The 15,161-nt window shown below is 36.0% G+C and overlaps 1 protein-coding gene across 2 annotated transcripts in view; it reads right to left on the reverse strand.

Moving 5' to 3' along the window:
* The window catches only part of Gask1b (golgi associated kinase 1B), a 57,908-nt gene that overhangs the window by 24,213 nt on the left and 18,534 nt on the right, over positions 1-15,161 (reverse strand). For both annotated transcript variants that reach the window (XM_026395951.2, XM_026395952.2), the window contains exon 3: positions 7,794-8,008. In XM_026395951.2, coding sequence (XP_026251736.2) covers positions 7,794-8,008 — 215 coding nt within the window. The remainder of the gene's footprint in view (positions 1-7,793; positions 8,009-15,161) is intronic.

Consider the following 15,161-nt stretch of genomic DNA (forward strand, 5'->3'; position numbering starts at 1 on the left):
ATTTAAAAATTAAAATAGTTCAAATCTTTCTCTAATAACAACAATTTCTTGGGCATGTCGTAGCCCTTTCATTTATACCCTTTTCTCTGCAATAATCTGTTTCCTCGTCTCATAAGTAGATCTGTATACTTCTTCTCCATCACTTCCTTATCTCTATATACTTAATATAAAAAGCAAGAAACACATTCTAGTGCCCAATAAATATCAAAGTTTTGGGCCAATTTGCTCAGTTATTGTAAGCAATACTCAGAAGAAAGAAATGATAGTGTCATAATTTTAAAAGTCTTCTTAGGCCTTTTTAGATGAAATAACTTGATCTTATTAACTAGCATCATCAATATTGAAATGATTTTCAATTTCACTTATGACAAAGGACAAAGTTCGTTGTGTACAATGAAAATTCTATAACAATTAAAATACATTTCAGTGCTTAGCATGGGCCACACCTGCAAAGTTTTAAGTTTATCATTTGTGATGTCTAGAATCACACAGTCCCCAGATCCTTTACCTTAGTAAAAAAAACTCCCTGTAACCAAGCAAACCACTAGATTCTCTGATTCTCTCCACACAAAGAAATTGGGAAGATATCTCAACAAAAAAATAAAAAGCAGAAATATTTCATTCTCTAAACCCTCTGATCCTCAGCAATCTTTGCTCATCAGATCCCAGCCATTTCATCATGCTGACCAATATTGCCAAAGCTAAATCCAGAATCTCTTCGCTACTCGGAGTCAAGAAATTATCTGACTACCTCATCTCTCATTGTTCACTAGGAAATAAATGAGCAATGATAGCAGTTTCTTTCTTGGATTGATCAATAAGTACATAGCTGGAGGTCATCTAGATTGGCAATAGTCTAGTTCTGTGAAACAATAAGACTGACCCAACTATTTGAAATACCAATGTCCAAGACTCTGAAGCAGTATGCCTCTTGCTGACCGAGCCCCTGGCTGTGTTTTTCTTCACTGGCTTTTGAAAGCTAGAAGTGAGATTCTTATCATGGAGAGAAGGGAGAAAGGGAGGGTTGCTTGGGAGAATTTCATAATGTACCAAGAAGGCCATAATCAGAATTTTTCTTTAACTAACATATAGAATGTTCCTGAAGAAACAAATATCCTTTTAGGAAAAAAATAATGTTTCCTCATATTTAAAAAAGAGTTGGTTGAAATCTTAACTTTTATTTTTATCATAGTATTAAATGGAAAAAAATAACCCATAGGATCAAAGGAGAAGGGAAGAGGTCAAAGATTAACACTCCTTAATCAAATTCATTAGATTCAGGAAATAATCTTTACAAGCCATGTTAAAAGAAAGGTAGAGGTAACAGAAAAGAGACCACTCTAGGGGACAAGGCATACCAGTTCATATTGTGGTTTCTTGCTGAATATATGAACATAAGTTTATTACTCACAACCATCTGAGACAACATTACCTTTTGGAAACAGGAAGTTTCTGTAAACATCATTTTTTTCCCATTCAATGAACTTTTTCACACTTTTAGCCCTTTGCTAGGATCCCTCTCTCTTAAAATCTTTTTCTGTCCCTTGGACTCACATAATTTCCATGTGTTCTTTCATTTTCATGCTAAGTGTCATAAGTGTCATATCCTCAGTTCACATTCTCTAACCTCTAATTCCACAAGAATTGACAGCACCTTATTTCTTTCTGCAAAATTTTAGACTTAATTATGGTGCTTGATATAGTGTGTCATTATTTGTCTCTTATACCTAGACTGTATAACTCTTGAAGACAGAGAGATGGTCTCATCCGTATTTTTATCACCAGAAGTAAAACTACTCAGTATCTAGAACAAATAAGAACCTAAAAGAGTTTATTAAATTCAAGTGGAAAGAACTATGTAATTCTCTTTGCTGATGGTAGAAGCAAATATTTTCCAAGATATGGATTTGTTTATCCCCTCTGTGAACAGCCATTGATTTCTCATTGAACAATAATGTATTCTTGGAAAATATAAGTACATTTACTTATATTTTACTTACTCCATTAAATAGTAAAAACAATGTCCATTCATTTCAGTCTTTTATTTTCTAATATTCTAATTCTCTCCTTTTAACAAAAATTATTTACTCCTATATTACAAGTATACTTTTATTTCTTCAGTTTTTAATATTTCATATCTGGCATCTGGGGTTTAATATTTTAATATAACTAGGTAAATTTTTTGATCAAAAAATAATGCCCTAAGTACTTGTGACATTTTCAGACATTCTACTGCTAACAGAAATGTTACAAAGTTGAATAAGACAGGGCCTTACCTTTGAGAAATTCACAGCTTACTGGAAAAGACAAACTAGTCAAATATAATTAAACCTTAATGGACTTAGACCTACCATATAAGTATAAAAGACCATAAGAGAATTTAAAAAAATGAAATTATTTGGGAATGACTTACAATTTAAAAAATTAAAGTAATAGTTTATTTAATTTTTATTTACTGCTACTCTTATTTCTGGATGACCAATTTGTTTAAGAAATGTTAAAATTTATTTGCAACCTTATGTACCAAGCATTATTCTAAATGCTTTATGTGTAAAAAAAAAAAGTATTTAATCCTCCCAATAACCTTGTATATATGCATTATAACCATCCTATTTTTACAGATGAGGAAACCAAGGCAGAAAGAAGTTACAGCAACTTCTCAAGTAAGGAATTACTAGCACAGACTCAGGATTCAAACTTATAGACCAGCTCCAGAGTCTACATTAATTATCATACTACAATGTCCCTTAGATCAAAATACAATTGTCTTCATCTCAAATTTGTTCCTGTCAATTTATATAATCTTGAGAAATTTGACCAAATCTTAGAAACTCAAACATTCTCTAGAATCCTTCTGTTTGTCTTCCTAACAGTGGAGAATTTTAGTCTATGCAGTTCATACCCCCCAAGCTTCAAGAATAAAAGACTACTTGTCTCTCACATTTTACAGAGCCAGTAAATGGCATGCATAGCCTTTGTGAATGTAGATTCATTAATTGGGTGAAACAAAAAGAATGCTGTATACAGAAAAGTAACAACTGGGTTCTGTATTCCCCAGCCCTTGCAAGTATCACAGAGGAAGTGATTTTACTTTGCTTTGGGGATAATTTGTCTAAGATTGTTCACAAAATCCATCCAATACATTCCTGAATATCATTGAAAAAAGCATATATTTTGACATTCAAATAAAATTTTTCAGTGTCAGTGATGAGACAGAGTATTTTGTAAAAAAAAAATAATAATAACTATGTACTATGAAATCATGAAAAATTACCTATTGATGCACTCATTTTTCCAATAAACTTTTTCAATTAGTATATTTCTATGAACATTTTATAATGCTAAATATAGAGGCAAAACAAATACAAATAAGATGTGGTCTTATATAATAGTGCAACACCTTGGAGTAAAATCTATGAGTCAAAAGATAAACAACAAATTAAGAAAAATTATTTCTGGGGCATCACTAGAGTTTGGATCTGAAATACCGGCTAAAGGCCCATATGTTAAAGTCTTGGTCCCCAGGGTGGTGCTACTTGGAGATGGTAGAACCTTTAAAAGGTGGGGCCTAGTGGGAGGTCTTCAAGTCACTGGGTATGTGAACTCAAAGGGATTAGGTACCCCAGGCTCTTCCTCTTTCTCTTTAACTTCTTAGCCATTAGACAAGTTCTACCACTCATTTCTCCCATAATGTGCTGCCTCACTAAAGGACCAACACAACAGGGCCCATCAATCATAGACTGGAATCTGTAAAACTGTCAGCCAAAATCAACTTTATCTCTTCATAAGTTGATTTTTTTCAAATATTTGTTATAGTGACAAAAAGCAGACTACTGAAGACCTATAGGACTATCAAGGCTGATTTTCATAAGATATAAAACCTTTTTGTTAAACAATAAGAAAAAGTTATAGAATGAAATAAAAATGGCAATGGTTTGAACAAACAGTTCACTGAAAACAAAATACGTATTTGAAAAATGATATTCTCAATCTCACTCATCATGAAAAACTAAAAGTTTATAAACAAGACCTCAAACCCCTGGTCCATAAGATTAACAAAAACATTAATTTTCCTTCCACTTCCCTGAGTTGGCAAAAAAGAGGGCAACAGGCACTTTCGTACCTTACTCATGGAATTAGAAAATGCTCCCAGTTTGAGTGAATTGGGGGGAGTCATCCAGGTAAGAAAGGGCAACACATAAAATAAGACAGGAGCATATCTAAACATAAAAGTGTTATGGGCCAGGCTATATGGGCAATGACCAAACAGACTCCATTTTACCCTGAGACTCCATATCATGTAAGAAATGTTTCTCCTTGGGAAAGCCCCACCTCTTTATCCATTAATAGTTACCTAGCATAACATACTTGGCAACACAAAATAGCAGTTCTTATACACTGTAAAACTGTTTTCTTTGGTTTCCATTTTTCTTGGGCAATGTACCTTGTCAGAGATTGATTGTCTAGATGTTAGTAACCATTCTCTAATTTGTACTGAACTAGGGTCATTTTAACCCACTTCTCTTCTGCTTGCTTGCTGCTATGTCAACCTGGAAAGTCCCATGGGAAATACCAAGGTACCCATTGCATTATCTCACTAAATGCCCAATTCAGTTTCTGTACCTGTTTGTTTGCAGCTACATCAACCCAGATGTGGTTTTTGCCTGTAAATATCCTAAAATGTTCAGGCTCTGGGCCATTCCTTGCAGAGACAGTTATGGGTCCTGTAAGGGACAGTCACCAGCTGGCAGGCTAAATAAAGACTGGGACTTGGTGTGTTTTCTGAGTGACCTGCCCCACAACAAAAGAAGATGGAGTTAAGAGATATCAAGATTTTGGTCACCAAATAGATGAAGGGGTATCACAGGACTACCTATATGATTCCAAATTTTTTGACTTGGAAAATTCAATGATGAAGTATTATTCCCCCATGAAATGAACAAAGGGCAGCATTGCTTGGGAGCTTGATTCTTGTTTTGTTTTAGTTTTTCTTTTAATTTTTTTTACTGGTGCATTATAATTACACATAATAGTAGGATTCATTTTTACATATTCATGCATGCACAAGGGAGTTCGATTCTTAAGCCAAAGTTCTACCACTACTGCACATTACCTGTGTAACCCTGATCAGATTACCTATTTCTTTTTTGCCTCAGGTTCTACAACTTTATAATATTAACAATGATAGTACTAATATCATAGGGTGGATAGAAGGATCATATATGTTATCATTTTAGTGTTTAGAATCTAAGTGCCTACGAGAGTGCCTGGCACATAGCAAACGTTCTATGAATATTAGATTATTAATAGTATTATTTCAAGAGATTTGAAATATTTTTCTTTGTTAAAAATTCATCATAGTGATTTCACATGCCCATATCTATCCATGAGATTACCTGGAATTTATTCCTGCACAGTCCAGGTAAACACCCATCTTGTGAAAATAGGTCTCTTCCTTCATGTTCCATCATAAGCCTTTGAGGCAGGAAGCACTGTTGCTCCCTTAAGCAACTCTCCACCTCAAATGTTATATTTAGAATGTCTTAAATACTAAATGGGCATCACCAATCCTATATTCTCCCTCTTGCTTTCCCTATTCTATCTATGAGAGCCCTATGATCCTACTCTAATTCCTCTTCCTTCACTAGCTATTTGATGGCAAAGTATTCTTCCCCTTTTGACCTCAGGACAATTAAAACTTATATTCAGCCAATCATTCTTAAATGGAGCTATCATTTGATTCATATATTATCTTTTCCCAACTAAATACTTTTTTAAAAACCCTGGAGTGTGGTAGAGAGAATAATCACCATATTTGACTTTGGTTAATGTTCTACACCCCTGGCCCTTATTATGCATAGTAAACATTGCATAAATATATTTTATTGGTTGAGTAATAATTTCCTCTGATAGAAAGGAGAATTATGAAGGCAGTAGGATAAATTTAATTGAGGGTCCCAGAATAAAAACACAGGTCATTAAAGTATTTCAGCCAGAGTTTGCTATCTATTCATTATAGGTTAGTTCTTATGTTCATTAGTTTCAAACTTCAAGGCCTTTACTTTCCATATACTTTGCTACTTGATTCATAGACTTCTTCTCCTTTATACCTCCAGTCATCATTTTCAGGAACTGTAACATTTATGCTAACTTCTTCCCCAAATATCTGACCTCAAAATCAGTTTGTTTACCTACTTAACCCTCAGTCTCTTCATTTGTACCACATTTTATTGTTATTATATTTTATCATACCAATTTGTTTCATTAACCCAAGGATAATTTAGTAATCATTATGCAATGAAGGTGAATACATAATCTAGAGTTAGCTAGACTTGCTGAGATCTTATTTAGGAAATTCCTGGTTATATAACACAAAACAAGTTAGATAACTACAGAAAGGTATTTCTCTGTGGCATTTCTGCTTCAGATTCCTCATCACTGACACAAACACGTTATATGAAACATTCACCACAACCATTCTGCATCATCCCCCATGGAACTAGAAGGGCAAGGAAGCATAAGGCTCATACCACTCACTGTGTCATGAGTAATAAAGTCATGCGTTTCCAACCCAGGATACCGTCTATTAAGCTGTGGTAGGCTATGGTAGGCTGTTAACCTGCAAACCAAGTAAAACCCCACTCTTCATAGTTCTTGATAATAACGTATGCCTCAGTTTCCCTACATGTAAAAAGGAGAGAAGATACTAGATCACCGAGCTAATATGTTAATAAAATAGAAAAACATGAGATGATTCATGTGAAATATTTAAAACCAGTCTAAGCCTCACACCTGGTCTCCAATTGCTCTTCAAGGGGGAAGTATTTGGTGACCACTGGCTGCCTCCTTACCTGCTTCCCAGCTCACTTCTCATGGGTCACTCTGCAACACTGACTCCAGAGGTCCTTCTCTCTTTCATCAAAGTTCCTATTTCCTAGACTCTGCACTATGCTAGCTTTCTCCTTAAGTTTTGGCCCTCTGTATCCCTTCCTTTTACACACACACACACACACACACACACACACTGAACTATCAGAAGGAGAATGTTTTGCAAATGTCCTACAGTCCTAAATTTCCAGGGATACTCATTAACAGAACAACAACAGAAAAACCAGTTTTTAAAAACTGGGAGAAGGGAAAGACAGTAATCAAAATGAGGGAGTAGAGAGAGAGTCATGAAATCTTCATTGAAACAGAGAATAGTTACAAGTAACATATTATATGTGAAGAGTCACCCAGTTACATAGATGGTCAACATTTATCATTTTCCAATGTCAAATATTAATAAAATATTTTCAAAAAATAATACTGAAAAGAAAATAAAGGAATTGGTGGTTGTAAGCTAGATGGCTGCTGAAACACAGTGTGGGATGATGGAAGGCCGATAAACTGATACCACCAACAGGTCCCAGGGAATCCCAGCTCTAGCTTTCTGTACTTGCGAGAACTTGGATGAGGTAATGAATGGCACCAAACATCAATTTACTCACCTTCCAAATGGATAAGCCTACTCCCTATAGTCTTATAAATTGTAGCTATGATGAGCACGACTATTGCAGGATGATCAGTAAATTGCCTCTTCACAAACTCATAAAAAGACCAAGGCACATTTATGATTATGTCCCAAAAGAATGTAAGATTTCATAATGGGCATACTACACTCGACAAATACAGCATTATAGAACTTAAGCTCTGGCTTCATAAAAACTCCAGGCACTGAAAATTTCTTAGGGTCAGGCTTATATAACTAAGTGTCAGTCTTAGATAACCAATTGCTGGCTTGATAAACTTACCTGTAGCAAAAAATCAAAGAGCGCCATCTTAGACCACTCATGGTGATGGATTTCAGTGCAGCCCCATTCAGGTTTGGGTACCCGGCCATTCAGCCAGCATTTCTGTTTCAGCAACTGCTGATAAGTTCCCCAGGTGAGCTTGACTGAAGAATGGGTATCATTACTTGCTGGAGATAAAGATGAGTCCCAGAGAGTGATCGGACATGGACTGCCATCTGTGGAATCAGATGGACAAATACACTTTCAGCATTCTGTTATCAACTCTGTGGCTGTCCTTGGGGCAGGATATTCCCTCACACTGCCTCACTCTCTCACCTGTCCAATGCAAGAGATTGATTCATCCTATTTTATGGTCCCTTGGTCTTCTAAAATTTCAATATTTTTTATACCGCAATGATGCTTCCTGATACAAAACTTACAAAGTGAAAAATTATTGTTAGACAATAAAAAAATTTTTTTAAACAAGAGATTTTATAGATGTGGCAGGAATAGGTCACTAACCACCAATAACAACGTCCTCTGGCTAATGTGGTTTTATTCCACATCTAAAAGCAGCCACCACAGAAAAGGAAAGAATCCAGACATTTATAATTGTCTATTCAATGTCTGAGTGGAGCTGTTCTCTATTTGTAATAACAACTGTCTGATTTTTCTGAGGCCACATTATGATGTCAGGAAGAAAAAGAATTTTTAGAAGTCAAAAATTTCCAAGTGAAATTGTATGGTCCACACCAATCACTATAATCTCCAGAAAAGGAAAAAAAAAAGAAGGAAAAACTTTATTTATTTATTTTTTCTTTTCTGATAGAAATAGTGTAAGCCCGATGGTGCTCTGGGTAATGGATCATTTATCCACACATAATCTCATAAAGTATATTTTTTAAATGTCATTTTTTTCATGTGTATACACACAGATGATTTTTTCTCAAATGTGTCAAATTGTGTCAGGCTCACTCATTCCTCATAGAAGAGATGCAATCTCTTTCAAGGCTAAACTGTATAAAGAATGATAAGCCCCAGTTAAGTCATCATAAACAAGAAAGACCATGATGGGGCACACCGAACAACACTTCAGTCTTAAAACAATAACATCATTCCCAAGGCCCCATTTCTGCTAAATAAAGTCACAAAGAGATGGAGTTGAACAGCTCTGCTTATAACTCAAAAATCAGTATGATGCTCTTGGAAGAAAAAAAAAAACTGAGTTACAAAGAACTGAAAAAGCATACTTAACAGGTCTGAACAACGGAGGTGTCTGAAATTATGGCTGGAATGTCCAGACATGCCCCAGGAATTTTTAAAAGCCCTTTTAAATAGCCTCAGATGTTCTCAACCTATAACTTCATTCATTGTTTGCTAGAAACTTTTAATTCGCCACCTTTTGGCCTTATTCTGACATTCTTATCTACAAGAAACAGTCTTGTTCACTAACCATTCTTGCATTAGGGGCCATACTACCCTCCATAATTTTAATTGCATTCACTTAATCATTCTAATCACCTGCATTCCAGCTTTATTTAAAAGGAAGTTTGCTCTCCCTTCACTTTGCAATTGAGGCCAGGGCATGTGAAACATCCCTTGAATTGCACAAAATATGCCAACAGTCATTGACACACAATTAAGAGAAAACAGAGAAAGAAACATGAGCCATCAATAGGGAATTTCACTTATAAGATTCTTTTTCTCCTTTCTATGTCTTTGTACCTTATTAAGTGATTCAGAGCTTCTGGGACCTAATTGTTTTCTTATATGAAATCATGTTAAATACGTGGACCTCAAATACCGTGCCAGTGAAAAGGGAGAAAGAATAAATTCCAGGTGAAATCAGCCCAGCGTGTGGTTGCAGACAGGTCTGGATCACTGTAACTAAATATGAATAGAAAACACAACTCAGCTTTCCAAGACTTGTGCTTGGGATGTCTGAAGATGAGAACCAGTGAGTGGGGGTGGGGCTGGGACACAGTGGTAGAGCCCTGCCCCTCTCAACTCCATCTCTGTGACTTTATTTGGCTAAAACAGGGCCTTGGGAATGACATTACTGGTTTGAAGCCTAAAGTATTTATTCAGTGTGCCCCATGATGGTCTTTCTTGTTTATGATGACTTCAATAAGGTTTCTCATTCTTTATACAGTTTAGCAATGAAAAAAAAATGTTTCTCTAACCCTACTGTGATCCCCAGCACTGATAGATAAATAAATAATCACCAAGGAGTTCCATCAGTGTCTTTCCACCAAAGTTATACTCAAAAAGTGCTTTCTATTCTAGGGGCTAGGAAGTACTCAAAAGGAATTGAAACCCAATACTGAACTTCAACAACACAGATCAATACACAGGACAGACAGGACCACAGGGTTTCCTTAGCAATTCACACAAGATCTTCAGCTGAACAGGAAATGCTCTGCATAAACAGTTTAAGCCTTGGCTCTTTCTCCCTTTAGAAATATCCAGTTTTTATTGTAAAAGTAACTAAACATAAATACCCTCATTTTAGGAAATGTGAAAAAACATAAAAATGTACAGCTAAGAAAACCAAAACCATATACAACCCAGTAATTGGTTCTATTATGTGTATATTTACCTCCAGTATTTTCCTATCTCTTTTTCACCTCAATATGTAAAAAGCTTTTAGAAATTTAAGAAAAAAGAATATCTTATGATTGGAGCTCAAATTCTGGAAACCAACAGACTTTTTGAATTATGGTTACTTAGATTTGTCACATCAGATGAGTTATATAATCCCTCTAACCCTTGCTCCCTTCTTCTGTAAAATGGGGCTGATAACTGACTTGTTGAAATTAAATGAGTTCATGCATTTAAAATTCTCTCCTCTAACTATTTTTTTCATTTCTTCATGGTGGAAACATTCAGAATTCTTTTTTTCTAACTTGTTGAAGTATATAATTGTTACCTATAGTCAACCAGCTGTACAATGGCAGATATGATAGATACATTTTACCTGGTTTGAACATTTTGTCATGTACAAATGTATCAAAACACTACATGGTTATTATTAATATGTATAATTTTTATGTTTTATGTATCAAATAAGAAGAAAAACATAAAAAAGAATACATAAAGCTTTCAACCTGGTACCTAACATAAATGCATCCCCAGAAATATTCTGTGGTGATTATTACCACATACATACATTATACAGTCACATAATGCATCAGTCTTCAACTGATCTTTATTGCTTCTTGAGCATTTTCTCCATCAGTGTTCTAGAACCCGAATTTAAATGCATAAATAAGATAAATGTCAATACGTTTTTGCTTTCATGAAGTGTACATTTCTACCAAGGAAAAGAAACAAAATATATGCAAAGAAAAAATACCATTTGGAATTATAAAATTTTATTATGAATACTGAAACTGAAAGTTCATATGGTTTTCAAGTGTCATAGTCATGTTACTTTCTTGATATGTTTCAATCATTTAAAATTACAGAAACCACTCTTAATTCATAAAATAAAAATACGACCTAGGCCATCTTTAGCCTACATTCCCTGCTAGACATGAGTTTACTATGGTTCCTTTACCATTTCTCTACTTTAGAACAGCAAATTTCTTTTGGGGGGGGAAAGTGGGTGCTGGAGATCAAACCCAGGGCCTTATGCACATAGGCAAGCATTCTATTTCTAAACTACACACCCAGCCCTCATTAGATTCTTTGAGTGGTACAGTTTTTGTACTAGCAATTAAAAATTGTTCTCAAACTGCCAAAGCTGATGTTCAACTGAAAGAATAATTGCTTTTCAATTAATATCCTGTGGTTTTTCTCTATAACCATCCATGTCCCCTCAGCAAAATATTTTGAATGCTGACGACCACATAAAGACATTCTTTCCTGGCCTGGCAGGAATCCGTGCACCTCAGGAAAGGGGATTTCCAAAGCATATGAAGAACGTGGGGAGAACAGCAATGTGCAGACTTTTGAATTCAAGATGATGAGGTTCTTTTCCACATTCATTCCCAGGTCTTCTTGCTATGTGTGAGAGTGTGTGGCCCTTGCAGGGAATAGTAGTCGTCAGAATGGCTCAGGATCTCAGAGAAGTACTCACTACTGTGAGGAGAACTCCACTTTATATGAAATATGGCTTTTAAAAGAATTAAATGAACTTTGATAGATTTAAACTGATGACAGAAAAATCACCTCTGAAAACAGGTAACTGGTTAAAGCAACTTGCCATGAAGTGTTTGGGGGATGAGGACCATTCATCTCTTCACATTCGGGTTTGTCAAAATGATGCAGTACTGTACTCTCTGGAGAAATTTTAACAGTGAAGAGATAAAATTCTAACTGTCAGTTTGGTGAGAAAGCAGGTTTTAAAAGATACGTGAGTGTTCATGTGAATTAAAGGTTACACAGCTGTCTTATAAAATGAGACTTGCCAGTAAAACTTTTATCCGATATCTGAATATTTCCCTTGAATTCTGGTGTTCTCTCAAGTCATGTTCCTATTCAAAAGCACAAAGAAGACATCCTTCTGAAAAGATGAACATGAAAATTAACCAAGAATAAATGCTTTGCACAATCTTCTTTGTCTAGATTTATTAAATGCCCTTCACTTTGAACATTGGCTGACTGGTTTCGTTGCACTATAGGTGAATGCTAAGCATGTTGGGCAGAGGGCTAAATGTCTATCAGTATTTGTTACTTTGCAAAAATAAGTAAAAATTTACTGAGCTCTGAAATCAAAAGTCCTTTTTATTGTATGGACCAATTTCCAAGACTTCCCCTGACCAAGATGTAAAGGAAGTGACGTTCCAGCTCAGATGGTTCACCTTCTCTGAAAACAACTTTCTAAAACTCATTAAAGAAAACAAAGACTAGACAAAATGAGGAGCATCTTTGCTATAGGAAACAAATTCTGTTGGGCTCCATCACAACTATCAACAATGCTTTTAGGGACATTTTTCATGCTACAGGTCTCCTTTTGGAAAAGGCAATTATTAACATTGAATCAACCCTCACGATACTGTGGCAGGCATCTAAGTGTTAAGGGATCCCTTAAGGGATCAGCTCTCCTTTTCTACTATGTTTATTATATTATGGTTTGAATATGTTGTGTCCCCCAAAAGCTCATTTTTGAAACAATGCAAGAAATTTCAGAGGTAAAAATGATTAGATTACAATAGCTGTACCCTCATCAGTAGATTAATCCACTGACATGGATTAACCAGATGATAACTGCAGACAAGAAGGGTGTGTCTACAGGAAATAGGTCACTAGGGCATCCTTTGGGGGTATATATTTTGTCCCTGGTGAGGGGAGCTCTCTCTTTCTGCTTCCTGTAGCCCCATCTTTAGCTGTTCTCCTTCACCATAACCTTCTGTTCATGGCCTCATGGCAGGCCCAGAGCTATAGAGTCAAACATCCATGGACTGAACCTCTCAAACCTGAGCCATAGTAAGCTTTTTCTCCTCTTTATTATTCTTATTAGGTCTTTCAGTCACTGTAGCAAAAAAAAAAAAAAAAAAAAATCTCTAACTAAAACATTAACCATGATAGGATTTTGGCAATTAAAGAAGTATTAGACTGAAGTATGAACAAGCAGAGTAAGATCTCTTGGCATGAGGTTGGTGAACATAAGCAAATTAGTAAGTATGAGGGAGAGCAGAAGACTAATGCAAGGTTTGTGAAGAGTGAGTTTGAAAATTAGATGGAAATTTTATATATTCTCAGTATTTTGTGTATTGTTAATTCAGTTATTTATTAGGTATTATTCATTTATTCATTAGGTATTATAGATTTGTAAGGATATACAAGCATTCCTTGCTACCTGTCTGGGCCTGTTTGGTTCTCAGGTTTGGGATAGAAAAAATTCAGACAGCTGTGTTAAAAATGTGGCCTTATAAGGTCCTACTCTCAGTCAAGTTCAAAGCCTTTGAGTTGAATAGGAATAGACAGGTACACACAGATGTCCACCAGGTGAACAAATGTTTTGAAGGAAACGTGAAGAACTAAAGATGGAGCTCTTGTGATTAAACCAAGAGATCCAGAAATGCTGTGTCTCAAGAATGTGGTCAGAAGCCAGGGTTCATAAGGGGAAGAACATTTGCTGAAAGAGAACTGAGAGTTGGTTTGGGGTGAGTGGAGTTAAGAAAGGAGTCACAAGTCATTGATTCTATTCCTGGTATTATTACTGGTCCCCACAAAGGCACTAATTTCCCCAAGATGAAACAAAAGTATCTTTCAGATCCACCTGCGCAGGCTCTTTTGACAACCCAGTGAAACAGTGAAATGCTTAAACCATCAGCTCTACCTTAAAAACAGAGTGCCCTTGTATTTATTTACTTATTTATTTATTTTGAAACCAGGGATTGAATTCAGGGGCACTCGACCACTGAGCCACCCCTATTCTGTATTTTATTTAGAGACAGGGTCTCATTTAGTTGCTTAGTACCTCGCCTTGGCTGAGGCTGGCTTTGAACTTGTGATTCTCCTTTGGCTTTGAACTTGCCATTCTCCTGTGTCAACCTCCCCAGCCCGCTGGGATTACAGGCTTGCACCACCATGCCTGACCAGAGTGTCCTTCTTTGTTCTGAACTTTTGACTAATGGGCAGGAACTTCTACTTTCTAGGCCTGACCTGGACATCCGCTACAAAAGACTTCTGCTATATAAATGGAAACTTCCAGACTCTTCCTGTCTCAATGTTCCATTAAAAAAAAAAAACAAAAACAAACAGGAATCAAATTTGACTTCGGGTGGTGACAATGTGATGACTATGCCAGAATACAGAAACAAGCAATCTTTGCAGACAAAGTCCTGGGTATATTAGAATGATTTATTCCTTCAGGATTTAGTACGTATTACTGTACTTCAAGGAGCCATGAATTCCTGACCAGAGCAACCTTCTACAATGCAAAGCCCAATTACATCACTCCCCTCTTCAAACCCTTCAGTGATTCCTCATCATCTGCAAGATGAAGTTCGTGCTCCTTACATAAAAATAAAACATAACTCACTCTCCACTTACCATAGATTTCTCTCACTTCATCCCCACAAACCTCAATTTCCAGTTTTTCAGAAATATTTGCAGTTTTGAAGGCATGCTTCCTTCACAAGTTTTCCAATCTATTCTCTCTCCTCTGCCTACACTGTCACATCTCATACTCCACCCACGTTGATCTTTAAGAGCCAATTACCTCTTCCAAAAGTCTATTTATACAATCTAGGTTAAATTATCTGGCTTGCTCTCTGGGCATGCAGGCCTTCCTAAAAATATCTCCATTGAGGAGTTTATCATACCCTTCTAGGATGGTGGGTTTGCTTAGCTGTCTCTTGTCTTCCAAGCTGGGAGCCCTGTAAAAACAGACACCACTGCTTAGTCATCTTTGCATCCCTAAGTCCTGAGCAATATCGA

Source organism: Urocitellus parryii, chromosome 10 (genome assembly GCF_045843805.1).
Source record: "Urocitellus parryii isolate mUroPar1 chromosome 10, mUroPar1.hap1, whole genome shotgun sequence".
NCBI lineage: Eukaryota > Metazoa > Chordata > Mammalia > Rodentia > Sciuridae > Urocitellus > Urocitellus parryii.